Genomic DNA, 21371 nt, shown 5'->3' on the forward strand with positions numbered 1-21371 from the left:
AAAACTGCTTTTTGAAGACTGTGTGTGTATGTAAGTGTAAGAGAGGCTGACAGTTGGAATCTGCTTTGGGAAGTGATGCAAATGTAACAAGGCTCTGATACAGGAATTGAAGTGTATTCTCTAACCATTTATTATCTTCAGGGTTTCAACAAAGCCACGTACGGCTAGAGTATCTGGGGCTCCATGCTTCCTTGTGCTGATGGCTCTGCATTCTGTCAAAGAAAAGGAGGGGGGGTGAGGTAATCGCTGCAACCGGATCCATCCGTGAGCTGTTGCGGGGTGGGGGTGGGGGGACGAGAAAGAAGGGCAGCTGAATTACCTTTCGGGGGGTTGGGGTAAGAAGAGAGCAGTCCAGTCACTCGTTCACTCCTGCTTCTTCGGGTTGTTGACGGCCACGTAGTGATAAAGGACGACCAGGAGAAACAGCGAGACGCCAAGCATGTTGGCAAAGATGGCCAGTTGCACGTCCGTTACCATCCTGCTGGAGGAAAGAGGGGAGGTCAGGCCGCCACGGCCACTGCCTTCGCCGCGGGAGGGCTTGGAGAGGCAGAAGGGACAACGGGCCCTGGGAGCCTCTCCAAGGCGGCCGCAAGGAAGCCGGGAAGAAAGAGTCGCCGCAAGGCCGATTCGACGGGCGCCAACTCCACTCACCTCGCGGTTTGGGCAGCCCCGCGCCGTCCTTCCAACCGTCTGTCCTGAAAACCCAACCCGTCGAGGTCGAGGCGCGCCGCTCTTTCCCTTCGCTCTCTAGCGAAACCGCGGGGGAAAAGGGAGCGGAGCCAGCCGAGCTTCGAGCAAAGCGGAAGTGCCGAGGAGGCGCTGGTTTCCTTCGCGTCCTCCGACGCCGCCCTCCGCGCGGGCAGTCTGGAACTGCTCCTGGGCCGCGCGGCCGGGAGCCCCCAGGCGGCGGAAGGGAGGAGTGTCGCCCCGCACGGCCGTTATGCGCCGCCGCCCCTTGGCGCCCCCTTCCAGTCCTTCAAATGCGTCAAAGGAAGACGCAACACGCCCGTTTGCAAAGTACCATAAAAAGATGTGTTATTCAGGAAAGAAATGTATATGGCCGCCCAACTCGAACAATCCCGCTCTGGGTGGCGTACAGAAATCAATCAACCAACCAACCATCCAATTAAAATAAAAGCAAACTCTTAATAGGCGATCAGGAACTGGCAAGTATAGTACTGCCCTCCTCCAGACAGCGACCCATCCAGGCCCCCGCGCCCGAGGAAAGAGCCAGGTATTTAATGCCTTTCTAAAGGCCAGCACGGCCGCAGCCAAATTGGAGGTGGGTGGCGAGATGTGGTTCCAGAGGTCCCCTCAGGTGGCATTGTTTCAGAGAAGGGACCCGAAGGATGCCTGCCCTGTTAGAACAAGCAGGCCGGGCAGATGCCAGTGGGGATATCGGTGATCATGTTTCTGTCAATCACTGTCTTCAAGACTATATTTTCATCCTGTTTTTCATAATTATCTAGTGCAGTGTTTTTCAACCTTGGCAACTTTAAGATGTGTGGATTTCAACTTCCAGAATTCCCCAGCAAGCATGCTGGCTGGGGAATTCTGGGAGTTGGAAGTTCACACATCTTAAAGTTGCCAAGTTTGAAAAGTGGAAGGCAAACCCTCTTGTTGGAGAAGACAGACCTATATTAATGGCTGAACTACTGTGCTTTTTTCATGTTGTCCTTTTTATTGAGCAGCTGGTACATCTTTTATTTTTAAAATATCTAGAGGTATTTGAATTGTTCTTGACATCTTTTGCCAATCTCAGCCATTCCAAAATTTAGCTTTCCTACAAACCTTTCTACACTTCTAAGCCTAGACTAGCTTAGCTTGCTGACCTATCCCTCTTTCTATTTCAGTTTGTGTCCTTTTAATTTTCAGAACTTTCCTAAGTTTTTTGTCTCCTGTCCTCCATTTTTTTCTCACTGGAATGGCCTGCAACTGCACTTTAAGCATCTCCTTTTTAAAGAACTTCCATCCTTCTTGAGGTCCTTTTAATTAACCTGTTACTGTGTTTCTCTTGCCACTGAATCCTATTTATCATTGCTCTGAGTATCTTAAAGTTCAAGATACATGTCCAGTTGCATTCCATTTCCCTTAAATGAAGCTCAAGCATGACAAAATTTGTTTCCTCCAATGTTTCTACTACTTTCCTTCTTAATGAATGGCTTTCCCCAAAGGAAAGTTAAACTGCAATCTACTTGTCCTTGAGTTCACAAATAATTCTCTCTTGGCTTATGCAGGACATTTCTCCAAGTGATTGAGTAAACTCTTTGGCTTTGCTACCCTCCTTTCAGGACATTGCCAAATGGTGGGTAACCATCCACCAACCATGACAGAAATGAGGTTTAGTGCTCTTTCAAACTCTATACCTCCTGAAGTGAATTGAATTGAATTGAATGTTGGATGTACAGAGTTTTGAAGAAGCACTAAACAGGCACTGGTGAAGTAGGAGAGTGCTGCTCTTCCAACCCTGGACATCTTCACAAGCCTGATAATCAGCTTGTGGATGTTGGGGCTTTAAAAGAACCATAGACTCCTCTTTCAGAAGACCATTAGGTCTCTCAAAGACTAGGACCTTTTCAGCTTTCTGCAGGATTGGAGGAAAAAAAGGATAATGGAATTGAAGGAGAGAGGGCATGCTCATAACAGCTTAAAATTGGCAATAGATGCCAAGCTGATCCTGCCTCCTGTGGGACATTTGATTGGCCACCAACAGCATGTTTGGTGAAGTGTGTCAGATTTGATATACTTTGAAATTGTTGCTGGTTACTGTCAGCCTAAGGGGAAAACACTAATTTTCATATGTACTCCCCCAAGACACCCCCCTTTAATCCTATACTATCCTTTATAACTAAACACAGAATGTCACATTTATCTACCTTGCATTCAATCTTGTTGGTTTTACCCTGATTTCAGCCTCGTAAGATCATTTTAAATCTTAATTCATTCTTCTATAGAATTCTCAGAATTCTCAGCAATGGCAATGTTGGGCAGGGAATTCTGGGAGTTGAAGTCCGCACATTTAACAGTCGCCCAGGTTGTTCTTCTGTAATATTGGCTGTCTAGCCTAGCTTGAGAAGAAACAATAAAATGGGGGACTGTGGGGGGAAAAAACCTCACAGATTGAAGTCATTATGGCTGTACTAATGAAGCTGCAACTAACTTGACTGTTAAAAGATAATTTGTGACCATATGGCATCTAAAGTTGCACTGGATTTTCATAAGTAACTGAAATGGATTAACCCTGAGGTTCTGCAGAATGCTTAATACATTATTTAGCCATACATTCCCCAGTGGCCAAGAAACTCAGAACTTACCCTATTCAGCAAATATTCTCTATGATATTAATGGTATTGTACTTGCGCATTTTGCTCTTTGTACTGCTTCATGTTCAGCACAATTGGGGATATTATGAATTGCTCCATATTTTTTCTAGCTTTAGTGCCTCTCAGGAGACAATGCTTTAATTCCTACTTTCTTTCCATATTTTTCTCACCATCTTTTTTAAAGAGCAAAATAACTGACTGATGTTAGGCAATAAAAGAGAAATTAATCACTTTTTCTGCCAAGTGGAAGAGAAAGCAATGATGCGATCACCATGTCATCTGGATTTTCAGTTTAAAAACTGAGTAAATAGATTATGGCGATTGCAGAGAAAATTATTATCCGGGACACAATTCTTATTTCATTAGAAGTGTTTAGAGCTTCTATTCCATGATTGTTTATACAACATTGCTTAGAAGCCTCAGTCATAATCCTTGGTGTTAGAATTACACTCTGTGGTTTTGATTTGTTTCTGCTTTGATCCATCTGGAAAAATGGCTGGTCTTTTGAAGTTGTATTTGGAGATCCTTCATTGCAATTTCATCTGCAGCAACTTTGTAAAAGAGTCTGAGGCAAGCCAAAGGATTTGGGGTCTCTTTCATTTGACTAGCATAGAAAAACTAGATGGTTCAGATTTTCAGCAGAATTGGCTAGGTGGTTCAGATTGCTTTTGCTGCTAATGAGTTAAATTGCTCTTTCCCTGGGGCCCTCTTGCAGAATGCTAGGTATATATAACTCCAGCATCCCAGCACGGTTTGGGGAACAAACATTCTGTAGACTACTGTAGGAAAAAATAGCTTGAAGGATTTGTTTGAAATTCACAGCAGAAAAGTGAGGGATACATTCTAGTTAGAAAAATAAAAATACCATACACTATGTGAAAGGAAAACAAGACTGCAGTGATTTCCGAGATAGGAAAAGGGGAACCTACAATATTGAGCCACAAGATGGGGCTGCCATTACATGCAAAGATTTCGGCATAGGCTGTAAGTTTATTTTGCTGAATTCTACTGGGAAAAAAGGATATGAAATAAATTGCATGAAAGTACTCAGTGACAAATTATTCCATGCAATAATTGTAGCAGTAATTGAACATTGCTTGCTTTATATCCAGCCATATTCTTCTAGTTTAGTGCTTTCCATGTAACTATTGTAACTTTGCCTAAAAGTTATAGAAGAAAAAGGAAGAAATGACATCTGCCTATTCCAGTGCACAAACCTATAGAGCTATAGAAACTAATTGAAGATGAGAAGTATTCATCCATGATATAGGAAAAAGAACACAAATAGGAAATTAGTCCAAGTAATATTGATGGGAAATATTAACAACAAAATAGTGATTGTGGAATCTGAATTGCAGTAGGTAATCAGCAGCATAAAAATGTCACAAGGTGGGCAACCAATGGCAAACTCCAGTCGCCTTTTGGGACTCTGAAGCACCTAGTGATCACGTTGCTAGGGTTTAGTGGCAGTACTGTATATTTAATTATACTTTATAAAAAATGTTTTTATACATGTAAGCAGTAGAATAATATATCCTGTATCAAATGATTTAGCAAAATTCATTTGCAAAATTATTCTTTGCAAATTTGGGAGGGGGGATTTATATTTTAAAAAGTAATATAAATCCCCCCCCCCATTTTCAAAGAATCAGGCTGAAAATTCTGATCCTGCCCCCTGCAGTAATAGTCATTATATAATGGTCTTATTCCTTCAACAGCTGAACATGAGAATAAAGTTTAATAAAACTAGTAAAAAAGTTGCCTGCACTTGTTTTAAGAAAATGAACAAATAAAAACCAAATAGAAGCCTTGAAACTATTCTAAGCTGTTTATGAATCAAGCCTATACTGCTGAAAGTTAGATCAGATAGTAAGAAGCAGCTTAAAGTTGAAGAACGGAGATTGTCACACCACTGAATTCCTTTTTCCTCCTCCCCAAAAAAGAAGATAAGCAATATCAAACCAAATAAAAATTCTGCTAGCAAAACCATAAAAAACTAACAAAAATGAAGCTAAGCAAATATTAACGGTAAATAAGTAAAGTCCCTTCCAGTATGGAGGGACAGCTTAAAGCAACCGCATCTAGGCTGCAAAATCCAGATGACCACTGGATGGCACCCAAAAGAGCTTTCTAAATTTCTTTGCTACCATTTCGTGGTCATAATAGCACCTAGGACATCTTTTCTTGATTTCTTAATAGTCCAAAGCACTATTTCTTCTAGTTTGTTCTGGAAGCTGGAAAAAATGCTTTCCAATGTTTTATGGAGTTGGTAGAAATTTAGGCCTTATCAAGGGTAGGAGAAGACTCTGGGTTCCTGGAGCTCCAGCCACAGGAACAAATAAACCTTGGAACATTTTCTTACATTACTCTACTCTACATCAGTGGACTCTGAGCCTTCCTCCTTTTCAGAGTCTGAGCACAGAGAAACTCTGCTATGTCTCTGAAGATTGCTCTGACTTCTTTCTGTGGACTATAAGGCCTCTGCTCTACATAAACCTGCCAAAAGTAAGCTACAGCTCCCAACAGAGGCTACAATCTTGGCTATAATCATGGATGATTTGCTTGCCTCATGGGATCCGACTATTTCAGCCACCAGTAATGAATGCACTGCATATATTTGTGTACAAAATCCAGATTTATCCATGGACTTCAACCTTCAAATGGTATTGTGCCATCTGGAGGTTGAAGTCCATGGAAAAATTTGGATTTTGTACACAAATGAACAGCATATAGTTCAACTGTTCTAACAACCACACAATGTTTCTAAACAAACATGTTAATATGAAGATCAGTGTATTAAGTAGTTAATTCAAAGCGCAGTTTTTGACCTTTAAAGCCCTAAACAGCTTAGGAGCAGGTTTACAGCTTACCCGGACTTTAAGATCTTCTGATTCTCTAGGTTCTCCCACCAAAGGAAGTGAGGTGGATCTCTACAAGGGAGAGAGCTTTTTCTGTGGTAGCATCCCATTTATGGAATTCTCTCCCAACACAGAGGCTTAACTGGTGCTCACTTTAGTGTCATTTTGACACCAGGTGAAGACCTTCTATTTTCCCAGGCTTTTTAACTAGCTTGTAATCGTTTTTTTAATTCATATTGTTTTAGATTTTTAATGACCGCCTTGCTGCCAGCTACTTTGTATGGTGTTTTTGTTCTGCATTTTATTGTATTGTATATGTTTTTATTCATATTGTATCTTTTAATGTTTTTTATTTATTATTTATTTATTATTAAATTTGTATGCCGCCCATCTCCCCCCAATGGGTGACTCTGGGTGGCTCTGTTTTATTGTAAACTCCCCAGAGAGCTCTGGCAATTGGGCAGTTTAAATTTTTTAAATAAGTAAAATAAAATAAACAGTTGGCAATAGGAACCACACAAAAAAGAACTCTAAGAAAACCTAGGAAGGGGGAGAAGAAGCCTTTTAAAGAACAGAAAGATAGAATGTAAACCAAACAAACTGTCCTTACATCTTTCTACTAGCAGCCGATCCAAATTCTACAGATTTGTAGCTATCCAAACAGAGTGGTTGTGTTGACACAGCATGCTAAACCAGGTTAGTTAAAGACTTAATGTTAATCTTGGTTAGAATTTGGGGGCTTTAGTTGTGCAAATCCAGCCAGCACTGTTTGTTTATAGTTCAAAAAAATGAGTTGATTCAGGAACTGGGACAGACTTTCATGTTTACTATCTAAAGTTTGAACTTGCTTAGATTAGGGATTCTGAAAACTTCCAATGAAATTCAGGCTGTTTCTACACTACAGTAGTTATTTTCTCTGGAACTGCAATATTGTCCCATTTGACTTTTCTCCTAAAAATCACACTTTCCCCCCATTGGCATGTCTGATTGTCTTATCAACATTCAGCTCTTGAATTATTGGTGAGAGTATTTCCCAATACTAAGTTTCTCTGATTCGTTTTAATAGGATATTTGAGATAACCAGCATCTTTGCAGTTGGCCAGATCAGACCATGGCAATAGCCACGGTGCTGAGAAAAATACTTTCGAACTCAGATTAGGCCAAGTTAAGGAAATACTTTCCTTGCTGGATATCTTTAGGATGAGTATTTAGAGATCATCTCTGACTATGAAGGTTTCATGTAGATATCATGGATAGTAATAGGTGATAGGCTGAATTCTCTCAACATATTTAACCCTGTTACTGAATTAACATGTTTTCTGGGCTTGGATAATACACGGAACCATGAACTAACCAACTAACACGACTTGTTAAGTCACATATAAAAATTAGTCAAGCTTAGCATCTACATATGCCACTGCTAGATCTTTCATTGACCTACTTAATTACACTTTAGGACACGGGTATTGGCTTCCTCTTCTACCAATCTGTATAAACATTTTTAAAAAACATCAGAGGTGATCCTCAGGATTCTCACATTTATCTGTGCTTAGGATAAGCACACTAGCACACCAGACTAACACTGGTTTCAGTTTGTTACATGGCTTCTATTCCACAAAAACATGCCCTGATACCTCTAAATAAGGAATTCTGCATCTCTTTGCTGCCATCTGCTCAGACTAAATACAATCCACTGAAGAAGAAAATGGCAACTGACTCCAATATTCCATCAAGAAAAACAAATGGATATTTATAACTAGGATAATGTCACTATAATCCTGGAAAGTGAACCCCCCAGGTTGGAAGGTATCCAGTGAGCTACTGGAAATGAGCGGAGGACAAGACTGTGTTTATGATGTGGCTGGATTGAAGTCAAAAAAGGATATCTAGCTGCTGATGTGGCCACAGGCAAAAGGAAAACCCAGTGCTGCAATATATATAAATACACACTTGCACGCACGCACGCACGCACACTTGGTTTGTGGAATGTCAGAAGAATAAACTAAGACAACCTTGATGAGGTCAGAGAAGAAATTACAAGACTGAACAACTGACATTCTGGGAATAGGTGAATTGAATGGACTGGACTAGGTCCCTTCATATCAGAGGAGCATCAGTTTATCCACTTTGAACAAGAAAATAAGAGAAAATGAAAAAGCCATAATTAACCCTGTGAGGGTTCTTTGTTTTCCAAGGACTGGACACACCACAGCATAGAAGATAACTGTACAAAATACTTTATTGTAGCAGACACCTTTCCTGTTGCCCTGGGTTAACTCCACCCTCCTAGGCTTTGCAAGTTGATGTAGCCACGTAAATAAATCTTTGATGGTTAGTAAAGTTTGTAAAGTGGCATACAACCTTTGCCTCCCTCCAAAAGTTCTTGCACTTGTTGGGATTAGGTTCTGCCTCCACATGCTTCTGGTTGATACTGAGCTCCAGGCCAACTTCTAAGCCTAGCTCCAGACAGGAATCACACCATAATGGGCTGCTTACCACAGCTGTGGTCCTGGCTGTTGAGTGATAACTCCCTTGCTTGCCTGTAATAGTTGTACATTCCCAGAAGTCACTTCCCACTTCCTCATCTGCTTGTTGTGTTCTCCTCCTCTCCTACACGCCCACACTTTAGTAGGCTAAAGGTCTGGGTGAGATGAGGCTGCTTCTGAATGTCCACACATCCCTGAAAATGCCAGAGTGTGGCTCAGTTAGCCAGACACCTAGAACACCAGAGTGGATGACTATGCGTAAACTGTGAGTGAGGGAATGAATGAATGAACAAATGAGCTCATCTCAAGTTTCTGGGGCTGTAAACTTCTACTGTCCTTTGGGAGAAAGAATGAGCTGAGCCTGTCCTTGGGGGAAGTGGGGTGGGAAGCTTTTTCTGCCTGACTGCAGCTGCTTTTCCCAAATCCAGACAGTAGCCCTAGCTTTGTTCCCCCACAAAACCATAATAGCCATCACAAAAGATGTCAAAGTCAATGCTCAGGTGCAACCCCCCAAATGCTACAGTGATCTCAATTTGAGCCCAAAACAAGTAAATCATTATTACTGTGTTCCAAGTCTGTACTCCAACCTTAGATACAGAAGAAGCAGACAATAACCAGTTTCATGGCAACCTGCAATACCTTGTTGACATAGCACCAGCCTCCCCCAACAAACATCATACTAATTATAGGAACCTGGCACTGGAAGCAAAAATCATTTGAAGTAATAGAAAATTTGACCTTGGTATATGAAATGAAGCAGGAGTTCTAATAAAAGGTCTACTGAGCAAATTAAATGCTTATAGCAAATACCATCTTCTGACAACCCTAAAGATGACTCTCCACATGGATATCACTGAATGGACAACACCAACATTACATTAACTATATATTCTGCAAGCCAATAAGCTCTATTCAGTCAGCAAAAGCAAGATCTGATTCTGGCTGCAACTCAGATCATGAATTTCTTGCATAATTACAACTTAAACTAAAGAAAATAAAATCATCAGACCAACAAGATACACAACCTTGTTCCATAAGATCATCTCGGGAAGATAAATATATATAATGGATTAGATTTGATAAACAGCGTGCCTGAAGAACTCTGGCCTGAAATTGCTAAAGAATGTTCCAACTACCAGATTAGAAGGCACCAGGCTAGAACTGGGAGACCATGAGTTCTGGTCCCACCTTAGGAACAAAGCCAGCTGGGTGACCTTAGGCCAGTCACTCTTCTCAGCCCTAGGAAGCAGGCAATGGCAAACCACTTCCAAAAAACCTCACCAAGAAAACTGCAGGGACTAGTCCAGGCAGTCGCCAGGAGTCAACACTGACTCGAAGACTCCCTCCCCCCAAAAAGGGGGGGGGGCAGTTAGGGTATTGTTTTTAATTTCATTTTAGAAGCAAAGAGTGTAAGCCACTCTGAGTCATTATTGACTGGAGTGGCATATAAACATAAATAAAATATAAAATATAATAAATCACTACCACCCTTTTTTTAGTGCAAGAATCCAAATTAAAGCATCCCTGATATATGGCTGTTTCACTTCTGCTTGCACTCATCCACTGAAGACGAGCATACCACCTCTCTTATAATTGATGGTGGTATTGAACTGCCCTTTTAATCTGGATTTTTTTTGCTGACATTCAGCCAGAATCCCATCCTCCTCCTCTCCCCTCTCCTGCCAACTTCTGGGGATGAGAAGCAGCACAGATTTTCCAGGTGAAAGTGAGGGAAACTGTTATTTCCAAGGACCTGGAGCCCATTTCACACAACACTCTAGAAAAAACTAGCACAGGAGTTGGTAGCTTGTGGGAACCCAGCTATAGTCTTAAGCTAATCCTCTCTCTGTGATACAGCCTTCTCACCCACTGATCTTTTGTCTAGGAGCTGGAAAAAGATCCTTTGCACCCTTGGGATGCTGGGTACACAGAATATACCAATATACCAAAAATATAAATGTTATGTTCCTATAACCCAACTGTGAACTGCCCAGAGTCGTTTGGAGTCAGGCAGCATCAAATTGAATACAATACAATAAATAAATAACTCCAAATAAATCATATTATGGCTTAATATGATGGCCTGAATCATGCAACATGGTAAGACTATAGATGGCTTTCAACACAGTGAATCACAGACTAACCGGCCCCATTTTAGTTTGCCTAATGTGTTGTGGGAACCCAGCTCTAAAAGTCTGGATTTGACCTGGGTGTGATGGTTGCTCCAGTGGGGGATGGAGTGGGGGGGTTGAAAGCCCTTCCTAATATTGGCTCTTCCAACATCATGGGAAAACAGCAGTGATTTGAAGGCTAATTGAAACCACAGAAGGGTAGTCCCTTCTCTCAACAAATGACTGCACCATCTTGCTTCTGGGATGTTGAAATCAGAGCAGCTCTGAAGAAGGAGGAGATCAACTGAGAGTTAAAGAAAGTGTGTGGCAGAAGAGAGACAAAATAAGCTTGAGAGAGAAATAGTGAGTGATAGGATCCCTGAAATTGTCTACTGTTCAAGAGTGACCTCTTTTGGATCTAATTTTAAATTTAATATTAAGCCCATTTTTGGAATAGGAAATGTTTATCCTCTCATATGCATATTTTACTGAGAAATCAGCTCCATCAAGTTTTACAAGACAGAGTCCTATGTGAGGCTATTGGCTAATGAAACAGATAGTTGTGCTGTCTGCGGAGAAGGGAAGGAAGGCATGGGAGGTTCCAGAAGAGGTGTGTGCCTGTGTGTGTGTGTGTGTGTACGCGCGAGTCAGTGTTGATTTCGGGTGACTGTCTGGACTAGTCTGCAGTTCTCTTGGGCACATTTTTGATGTGGTTTTCCATTGCCTTTTCTCAAGAGCTAAGAGAGGGTGACTGGCCCAAGGTTACCCAGTCAACTTTGGGGCTAAGGCAGAACTAGAACTCATGGTCTCCTGGTTTCTAACCTAGTGCCTTAACCACCACACTAAGCTGGCTTTCTCACAAGAAGGTTGGGGGGGGCAGAAAAGGGAAGGAAGGAGAGATGGGGAGAGAGGAATAAATAAATTCCAGAATGGACAAAATTCCTCCATAAGATGCTGAACTTTGTCAGAAAATTGCCTTTTGATTGAAAAGGTGGAGAGAAAAGGAAGGGGGGGGGCTTTTGCAGGAAGAACACCAAAAGTTCCCCTGCCTTTCCCTTGCTCTTTTCTAAAGATCAGCGCCAGTATCCTCATCCTACGCCCTCCCCTACAATTGACGATGAATGAAATGTGTGTGGGCGTGTATGTGTTTGTGTAGACTCTAATACCCCCCTACACCCCCACCCATCCAATACCTTCTACAGTGGGTGGGGGTGTAGGGGGTTATTCTTCATCCTAAAGTGTGGAGGCATAACTAAATGTCTGGATAGATTGATGGCGCCTTTCTTTCCTTCTTCTGGCTGCTTGCAGTTCAGCTGACTAAGTGGTGTGTTATGTTAAAGTTGGTCTATGAGTGATCAAGGATTCGCTTCTTCTCCCCATCCATCCACCCACCCACCCTCCTGGGTTTCTCAAGAGGTGGACATGTCAGCCTCTCACACAGAAAGAATCCTGTAATGTACTATGACATCAACTTTCTTGGATTGGAATCCATCTCTTCAGATGTCCAGAGTGGCCAAAAAAAAAAAAAAAAATCAGGAGTCTGGTAGCACCTTTTTTTGACTAACACATTTTATTAAAAAGCATAAGCTTTCATGAACAACTTATTGGCAGGTACATATAGTATAGGCTGTGTTTAAAAACACATTTAACTTGGTTACGGAAATAACCACATTTTTTTCATGTTTGCGTAATATACTTAACCATAAACATTCCCAGCCAACTGTGTTCACATAATACTAAGTCAAAAAACAAAACAAACTTAGTATATTGAATAAATACAGCCTCTAGGCCTTTATTTGAGCTGCTTAAGCATTTGTGGGAACCCAACCATTGCTTTAGCATCTGTGTGAATCAGGTCTCTGTATTAAGCTGTAGTTTATGACGTATCAGTAGAACACAGCAATTGTATTTGTTAACCTGGCTCTAGGGTTTAGCACGTTATGTTAACCCACCCATAGTGTGCCAAAAATCTGTAATTCCTATTCAAACCACAGTGGAAATAGTTTCATTTCCTAATCAATTATAGCTTAGCATCTTTGCACTGCAGTCTTCCTTTGAAAAGAATGGATATTTAGTTTAAATTCACTAACATAGTGTCCTGGGATGTTAGTTTCTGAGTCCTTTCTGATGTCAGTTTTGTACCCATTTATTCTTTTATGAAAAGACTATGCTGTGGCCTATATAGAATGCACAAGAGCATGGATGATGGTTGATGGTTTATGTCATGGTGGAAACAAAGCAGGGAATAGAGCCCAACAATATTGTAGATGACATGATTTGGTTCTGTTTGAATAGATATGGGAACAAAGATGACAATGCTGGTAATTCAAAGAAGAAATCATGTGAAAATGTATTTTCTACTTTTTCAGAAATTGCTGTGTTACAAAAGGCACTCAATCACATCTATTCATTTTGTATCTGAAAAATAGACATTGTGATGATTTGACTCTGAGCTTTTCTCTGAGAGAAGATAAGGTTCTTTGCAAATAAAAATTGCAGCATAGGGGGCCTGGGGAGGGCGGAGTGTGCATGGCAACATTTCCCTCGGGCAGCTGCTATGTACCTCTCTCTACTTCTCTACCAGAAAGAGGGAGGCTAATGGTGTTATCTATAATATTGCTACTAGTTCTGCCTGTCCAGGGAGTCTGGATGACAAAGGTCTTAAACTGGACCAGAGCATGCTGGCCGGAGATGTTCAGAAGGTTCACAAGTAGGACAGATCCAGCCTAGAAGCTATGGAGTATCTTGTTAGGGTATTTGCAGAACCACCTCTCTCTGAGAGTATCTACCCATCCTACCTGATTGGATAGGGCAGGCATGCTTCAGGTCCCTTCCCTGAAATCCTGCCATCTCGTGGGACTTCGGAAGCGTGCCTTTTCTGTGGCTGCCTCTACCTTATGGAACATCCTCCCCCCAGTGATTCAGCAGGCCCTCAACCTTTTAACCTTTTGGAGCGCCATCAAGAACTGGCTTTTTAACAAGGCACTGGGCTAAAATTAGGATGTCTGGAGCTGGTTGTGGGGCATCCCAAGGGGATCATTGAGGTGTCAGATTTTGTTTTGGCTTTATGGTTTTATGTTTTATGATTTTTATAGTTCTGGGTTCTATTGTTGTTGTGAACCGCCCAGAGTTGTGTGTTTAGATGGCCAGCCATACAAATCTTTTAAATAAATAAAATCAATATTGGCAGGGTGGAGACTGTTGTAGATTGTCCTTGGGATATTATAAGAAAGTCTGATTGGCCCAGCAAGAGACCAATGTACTAGAGATCTCTGGGAGAACATGCAGCAGTAGAACAAACCAGTCAATAAACTGCCCTCTTGAGTTCTCTTCTCGGCAAACAGCTTCTGCTGCCATCTACCCCATGGAATTGTGCTACTTCACAATAGAGGGATGACACTGCTTAAAGTGACTTGCTGGTGGCAATTGCATCACCTGTATGACCATTGCTGGAAACTCAACTCTTGGAGTAATCACACCCCTTCTTGGTCTGCTTCAGCTGCAGTATGGCCTCTTGTGTTCTGTATGTGGATGGTTGTCAGTGGCTGTTCTCTGCTCATTATGGAAGACACAACTCTTTTGTGGCAGTCCAGACTGGCTTCTATCAGGCTGCCATCAGCAACTGCACTGGGGTGGAGGGCCTACTTCTTGTTCTGGCTCAGCCGTCTCCCCACCAGTGACTGTTGGCTCCATTTTTGGCTATCATCAGAAATCTTGTGAGTTCTGCTGCTTCTGTCAATGCTCCCCTAAGAATTTTTCTGGGTTCAGGTAGTGATGGAAATTATGCCTTGTTGCTCTTCTAGGAATCTTCTCTGCAGAGGGAAAGGGGCAGCTGGTCTCTGCACCAGAAGTTCAGCCACAGAGGAGGAAACATCTGGGGTAACACCCTGCTGTATTGTGTGGATGAGGACCTACTGTCTTCTGCTTTCTGCCCTTTATCCTCAGCTTCCTTCCCTAGAAGGAAGTGAGAATGAGGAGAAACCAACAAGAGGATACAGCAATTAATAAATAAAGAGAATGACAAAGTGATGGGATTGAAGAGACTAAGACCTTCTCTAAAACCCAGGAATTAAGCATCTTTAAGCCATCAACCCCCTCCAAAAAGAAGACATCCTGCTTGTCCTCCAAGAAGATACAAGAACATATCAGAGCTATGCAGGTGTTAGGAAGAGCTGAGTTGGATCAGACTAACCAGATTCCTCATTTACCTCCAAGCTATGCAACTCCAGTCCCATTCCTGGAATTTGGCTCTTAGACATGGGGAGGGCAGATGGCAGCCCATTCACAGAGGAAGGATGTGAATGTTGTAGCACAGCCACTGGCCATTCCTTTCTCCATACACTGGTATTCATTTACTGCCTCTGATCCTGGAAGGAAGATAACCATAACAACCAACTGCAACCCACCCACCCCAATTTTCCCCTTATTATCTATGCACCAGTTCCAAAAGATTAACACATGCAGAGGGCATGAATGTTCCCTCTGACTGCCCTATATCTTTGGCACTCTGCCAGCGCAGCTGGGCCATAGTCCAAGACTGAGCATTCAGATTCTTTGAGACTGTGCATGGGTAGCTGAGTCAATCCCCAGCTTCTTCGTGCCTATTACAGATTTATTGGAACATTAATTTTCTTCAAATAGTTAGGGGTCACTTACTTCAAAGTCTTCCAAAGCAGTTGATAAATCAAGACATATCAGATTAATAAAGTCCATTAAAAATAATACATTCATAAAAAGGGTATACACAAAAAAGCAAGCATATAGCAATCAAAAGTAGAACAGTTACCTCCCATCGACATGAAAAAAGGGAGCATTCACCAGGATAATAAAATGGCAGTAAACTGGTAAAACAGGAAATTAGCAGAAAATACTTGATCTTTAAAACTCTTCATTGACCAGAAAAAGGGTCTTGAGGCTGTGATGTTGAGGTCGCTGAGAATTTCAGTGTGCTGCTGCTATGAAAAACCTCCCCCCCCACCATCACCAAATATTTCATTTTTGGAAACGCATGGAAAGTCACTGAAAATTGGACTCCTGCTTTTGTATTACCTGTGTATGTATTTATGGCACAACATTTATATAATAATTTATATATATAATAAAATTTATTATTTATTTACTTTAATTTCCTTATTGAACAGTTATATTGTACACTGTTCTGGTTACCACACTTCAGAAATGACATTGATAATTTGAAAGGGTGCAGAAATGGAAGACCCAAATAATCATGGGGCTGGAGCATGTCTCCTCGGAGAATGTTATGATTTGGGGCTTTTTAGTTTAAATGTGAATAAGAGAGGAGGACATGATGTTTGCAGAGAGATCTAAAATGATATATGGAAGAGAGAGGAGCAACTGAATAGGTAGAATTTTTTCTCTTTTCTAATACTGCTGGAGAGGGAGTTTTGTTCTTTGGAGTTTTTGTTAGAAAATAAAAGGGAGATCTATTTTACACAGCATTTTGTTTAAATGTGGCATTCTGAATGTGGAATTCATGAGAACTGAGAGCTACACTTTGCATGGCTTAAATAGAGGTAAAACAAATTAGAATGATAGAAATTTTGACCCCGTTCACACAACAGGTCAGGTAAAAATCTGTTGCAATTGTGCAATATGCAAAGCTTAGTTTTAACTAGGGCTTGGGTGTTTGGCGGCTTAGCGTGTGGGGTGAACTCAGCTAGAATGGAGAGAGGCACTTTGGCCATGGAGATGAACCCCTCTCCTCAAGTGCAGGAATCCGAATTCAAGTATCTTCAAAAGACAACTATCCAGCCTCTGCTTGAACATCTCTCTGGGCAACTGGTTCCATTGTTAAGCAATCACATTCCTGAAAGATGAGCTCACCGCCTGCTGGACCAGATTCAGGGCTTCTCAGGATCAGCTGACGGGTGTCTGTTGAACTGAGGTCCTGCCCAAGGGCTTCCTTGCAGGCATCTGATTGGACCCTCAGTCGAAGAGGCGGTTGGAATGGTTAGGCATCTGTTCTCTTCCTCAGGGATCTGAATACAGATTTAGCCAATCCATGGGAATGAGCTGATGCTACCTACAGGTAGTCCTTGTTTAGCAACCACAATTGAGACTGGCAACTTGGTCATTAAATGAAGTGGTCACTAAGTGAAACCACAACTCTGCTTACGATCTTACTTCAGCTTTCCTTTGCTTTACAGACCTGCAAAGGTCATAAATGTGAGGATTGGTCATAAAATTACTTTTTCATCACCATCATAACTTCAAATGGTCACTAAGCAAGGCAGTTGCTAAATGAGGACTACCTGTATTATTTCAAGACTTTCTCTTTTGGATGCTTCTGGGTGAAATTGGTTACATAGATGGCAGCATGTTACTTCTAAGGACCATGGTGATTCTCTGGAGGAACCTGCCCCCTTTACCATCTTTAACAAAAGAGCAATCCTGCATCCAATACGCCTTTGCTAGTCCTTCCCAAGTTTGCCTCTAGAAGGGACCATATCTGCCTGGTATTCACACTTCACAAGACCTTCTGTTCTCTATGTTATCCATAAAACCAATGTTCTGGCCTTTCCAGTTTTGCCTTAAAGACTTCAAGGATTAGCACACAAGTATCTATATATGGGTTCATATGGCATACAAGGCAAAACTAAAGAAGAGATTAGCTAAGTGCTACTACCCACCTAGGTAGTAGCTCCTAGCCAAACCTGGCTGATTTTGGAAGGATTAGCAAGATTGGACCTATTTGGCACTTGAACGGGAGACCACCAGGAAACCCCACAACTTTATCCTGAGAATCAGAAAAAACTTCCTGGAAGAAGGCAATGGCACATCACTTCAGTATTCTTGCCAAAAAAACTACATGGACATCAATGAATTTACCAAGAATTGAGCTCTGTTTGAAGGAGATGTGATGCTGAGTGTGATATAGGAAACCAGCTGTTATCTTAGCATGTTGTGCAAACCAGACCATCATGTTAAGCCATAATACAGTTTTATTTGTTTCAGCGGAGCATACAGTGTGAACATAGCCACTGCAGATTTTTAATGTGGGTTTATGTTGCCTGAATCTAGCCATAGTGTGATAAACATCTAAAAGGCCACTTCACGCCACAGCCATCGCTTCAAACAGGCACGCAGTGGGGCTGCTTTCTAAAGATTTAGCAGATTCCAGGGAAGAGGGAAAACCCGTCTGCAGCAGAGATCTCTAACTGCAAGGGCTTGGCACTCTGCTCGCTCTGAATTCTTCTGAATGCTTTTAATTCTGTTCAGTGGCGAGGCACAGAAGGCACTGGAGACAGCACCCTCTTGCGGAAAAAGCGCCCTGTCCCACCCCCAAAACCATCAGCCAGTCAGTCCTCACTGAGATGCCTCAGGCTATTCTCCAGGTTCTGCCAAGAAAGTACCATTGGACTGTTGCGCTGGGGAGTGGCTGCCCCCCCCATTCCTCCCCTCCATCACTTTCCAGATGCTTTTGCCATAAAAGGAAAAGTGTCTTTACTGGGAGGGAGCTGGTAGAACTAATGGGAGCCAGTCTAGTGTTGATTTCTTTGGGGGTGGGTGCGGGGGAGAGGGAGATGAAACAGATGCCCGCGTTTGCAAGTGATGGGATGGCAGCCATCTCTGTGCCCACAGAAAATAAATCACACATTCAGAGAGTTAGCAGAGCAGCCACTTCAGCCCCATAATTTGCCCGCTCTGTCCGCACTGCGTACTCATAACCACATCCACAATACGCACAACATAGAGACTTACCATTTGAGTCTGAATTGTGGGAACTTACTTAGGGATGGAGGCACAAGGAAAGGATGTTCAAAGTTGGCCACAGCAAATATGCAGGAAGTCAGCCCAGAGCCACCCTGCATATAAGCATTTTAGGGCAGTGGAACATGGTTGAATGTGTGGCTGCCCTGGGCTTGCCAGCATGTCATGTAGTACGTGGCTTGACCCAGGTAGGCTGGGTTTTTACATTAATGCTTCACACTTGTGAATTCACATGCTGATTTGCACTACAGGACCCAATCCTACTTCTTTAAGAATAAACCCACTAAATGACCAGAAACATCTGACTCTGCCCCTGATTTATCAGAGAAACATTCTGTCCCAATCTGTGGCCATACGAGCTGTTTCTCTTTTCCCTCTTTATTGGAAAAGACCTTCCTTCTCCCATTGTGCACAGTAACGATCAGTGGTGGAGGGGAGAGGGGAGCAGAAACTGCATTTGCTTATTTAAAGTACTCGTACCCCACTTAAGCTGGCAAAACCTCAAGGCCGCTAGAGCGATTTTCAAAGATTAATAATTAGACAGCCTCTGCCCTCAAGCTTACTTTCTAAAAATTGGCACCACCCCATTCTCTGTCTCTGGGGAGGGGTGGCTCTTTCCATTTCCAGGCCAAAAACAAGTTATTTGGAGGCAGCTAAAAATAGCAAGGGAGAAAGAGCAGGAGTGCAGCCAGAGCATATTTTCAATCTGTGGCTGAGCTACCTGGCAGTGTCCCCAACCCCAGGACTGTTCCGTAGTTCTGTTAGGACATCATCTTTGCCTTTAGAAAAGTGGGTTGGGAGGGCACACCCCATATCGTCAATCAATCTTCCATTGTAAGGAAGCTGTTTCGGTACCCAAACTTGATGAGCGGGCTGCAAGGTTTTTCTTGGCATCCCAAAATGAAGATGAAAGGAGCAAGGGAAGTCCTAACTTGACCATCATCAGTACTCCTGGTTGTCAAAGCTTCCCGCTAACACCCCCCCGCCTCACCTTTCTGAGCACATCCAGTGCTCCCTACAAATCACATCCAGTTGGGAGTTCGGCTACTACATCACAGGCGCCTGCAAGACCAAACCCCTTTCTTTCCTTCCCTTTCCTACAAAGAGCTGTTTCTGTCAAGAGACACAAGACACGATGCAGATCACAGCAGCAACAGCAGCAGCCATGCTCATGAAGTCCAGGCTGGATGGGAAGAATTATAGGGGTATTGGGAAAGAGGCAGCTTGGAAGAATATCAGCAGAACCAGCCTGGAACAGGCCTTCCTTTATGTAAAAGATCATTCCTTGCTTCTTAGCAAACAGAAGCCATAAAAGCTCAGACCAATCCCATTAAAAAAAAAAAAAATAGGCAGTCAGAGATGTGTTTCTGGCCACTCCTCATTTGCACCAAATCAAAGTACAAACATACCAGGAAACACTTCTTTTCCTGTTGTGTCCCCCTGCTTTTATCTTGTCCCCAGTCTATGAGTGAGGTACCAGATACGCTTAAGGACTGGTGTTAGTGTTTTAATTTTCCCCCCATTGATCAGCAATGACCAGAAGTTCCTGCAGCCCACATAGAATCTGCTATGCTTTGATACCCATTACATCAGAGTGGAATTCAGATGACCTGTACCAGCTGGGATCAGAAAGGCCTTCCTGACTGCAGGCGTGCAGGCACACCTCCTCCATGCAGTTCCCTGGTCAGTCTTGTCTGCTGCCATTCATCTGTTGTTTCCCTAAAGAGCTGGATGTGCCAGTGCAGGGCTGACAAGACTTTAAACTGGGGAAAGGGTTGGTAGAGCTCTATTTGTTTCTCAAAGGGATTCCTTGAGCTGCTTGTAGACACGTCCCTGACTCAAGAACCAACTTCCCATGTAGCACAATATAACACAGGTTTTGTCATATTGACATGATCTATCGCCATTTTACATCCTCCACAGAATGGGGGAAACAGCTGGTAAATTTAAACAGCAATCAATCAAAATTGTACAACAGGGCTAGGTTGCTCAGCCAACAGGACTGTGAAGACTCTAACAGTATGGAATACAGGCTGAAATAATGTAATATTAGAATGATAAGAGCAACTCACCTCCATGCTTCCCAGCAGGCCTGGCCCAAAGGTACAGGCACCCCTAGGCCACATTGACTGATGGTGCTACTTCTTGTCCGTGCAAAGATTTGCATTTTTAGAATTATTCAGAAGGAAAGGTGGCATTGGCACCCCCTAAGCTTTGGTGCCCTAGGCCAGTGCCTACTTGGCCTTAACCTAAAGCCAGCCCTGCCTCCCAGATTAACCATATAAGGAAATAAATCCTAAATAAAAGCACTGAAGATTTAGCTTTCTTTGCGATACTGGTTTTTTTTTTAAGAAAAAAACCAATTCAGCTCAGATTATCACCAAATATAGGTAGGAGGAGGGTATAGGAAGAAGCATAGAAATGAGGAAGAGTCAGGCCTTCCCTGTTTTTGCTGCAGTGCATGACTGGCAGATCTTTTTTTCACTGGGTGATGACATGATGAAGAGGAATGGCAACAAAGCCAGAAGAACTGATCAGTTACTTTGCTTATCACATGATTGCTTGTTTGTTTGATTGAGTGTGTGCCATCAAGTTGTTGTCAACTCTTAGCAACCACATAGATAGATTTTCTCCGTGATGATCTGTCCCTAACCTGGTCCTTCAGCTCTTCCAACGGTGCCCTCATTGCCACTGTAACTGAGCCTATCTATCTTGCTGCTGGTCGTCCTCTTCTCTTTCCTTCCACATTTCCCAGCATTAGACCTTCTCCAGAGAGCTGGGTCTTCACATAATGTGTCTAGAGTAGGATAATTTGAGTCTGGCCATTTGTGCCTCGAGTGAGAACTCTGGGTTGATTTGTTC

The 21371-nt window shown here is 42.6% G+C and overlaps 2 protein-coding genes across 3 annotated transcripts in view; one reads left to right on the top strand and one right to left on the bottom strand.

The window, feature by feature from the left end:
- Nucleotides 1-106: 106 nt before the first annotated feature.
- OST4 (oligosaccharyltransferase complex subunit 4, non-catalytic) lies at nucleotides 107-889 on the bottom strand. Of its 2 annotated transcripts, none has more exons than XM_015887791.2 (3): nucleotides 652-889; nucleotides 320-481; nucleotides 107-212 (listed from the first exon to the last, which is right to left on the bottom strand). In XM_015887791.2, exon 2 carries the CDS (start codon nucleotides 475-477, stop codon nucleotides 364-366), a length of 114 nt encoding a protein of 37 aa, XP_015743277.1. In that variant the 5' UTR covers nucleotides 478-481; nucleotides 652-889; the 3' UTR covers nucleotides 107-212; nucleotides 320-363. The 2 variants fall into 2 exon arrangements, with proteins under 2 accessions (XP_015743277.1, XP_015743276.1); XM_015887790.3 differs by having other exon boundaries at nucleotides 320-478; nucleotides 652-787.
- A 153-nt stretch (nucleotides 890-1042) lies between these two features.
- Nucleotides 1043-21371, top strand: part of EMILIN1 (elastin microfibril interfacer 1) — a 39331-nt gene continuing 19002 nt past the window's right edge. The window contains exon 1 of the mRNA XM_088152184.1: nucleotides 1043-1234. The gene's annotated coding sequence lies outside the window, so the exon portion shown is untranslated. The remainder of the gene's footprint in view (nucleotides 1235-21371) is intronic.

This window comes from Python bivittatus, unplaced genomic scaffold (assembly GCF_059951505.1).
Source record: "Python bivittatus isolate LINGU-HERP-01145 unplaced genomic scaffold, Pbiv_v1 ctg000690_np1212, whole genome shotgun sequence".
Lineage (NCBI taxonomy): Eukaryota > Metazoa > Chordata > Lepidosauria > Squamata > Pythonidae > Python > Python bivittatus.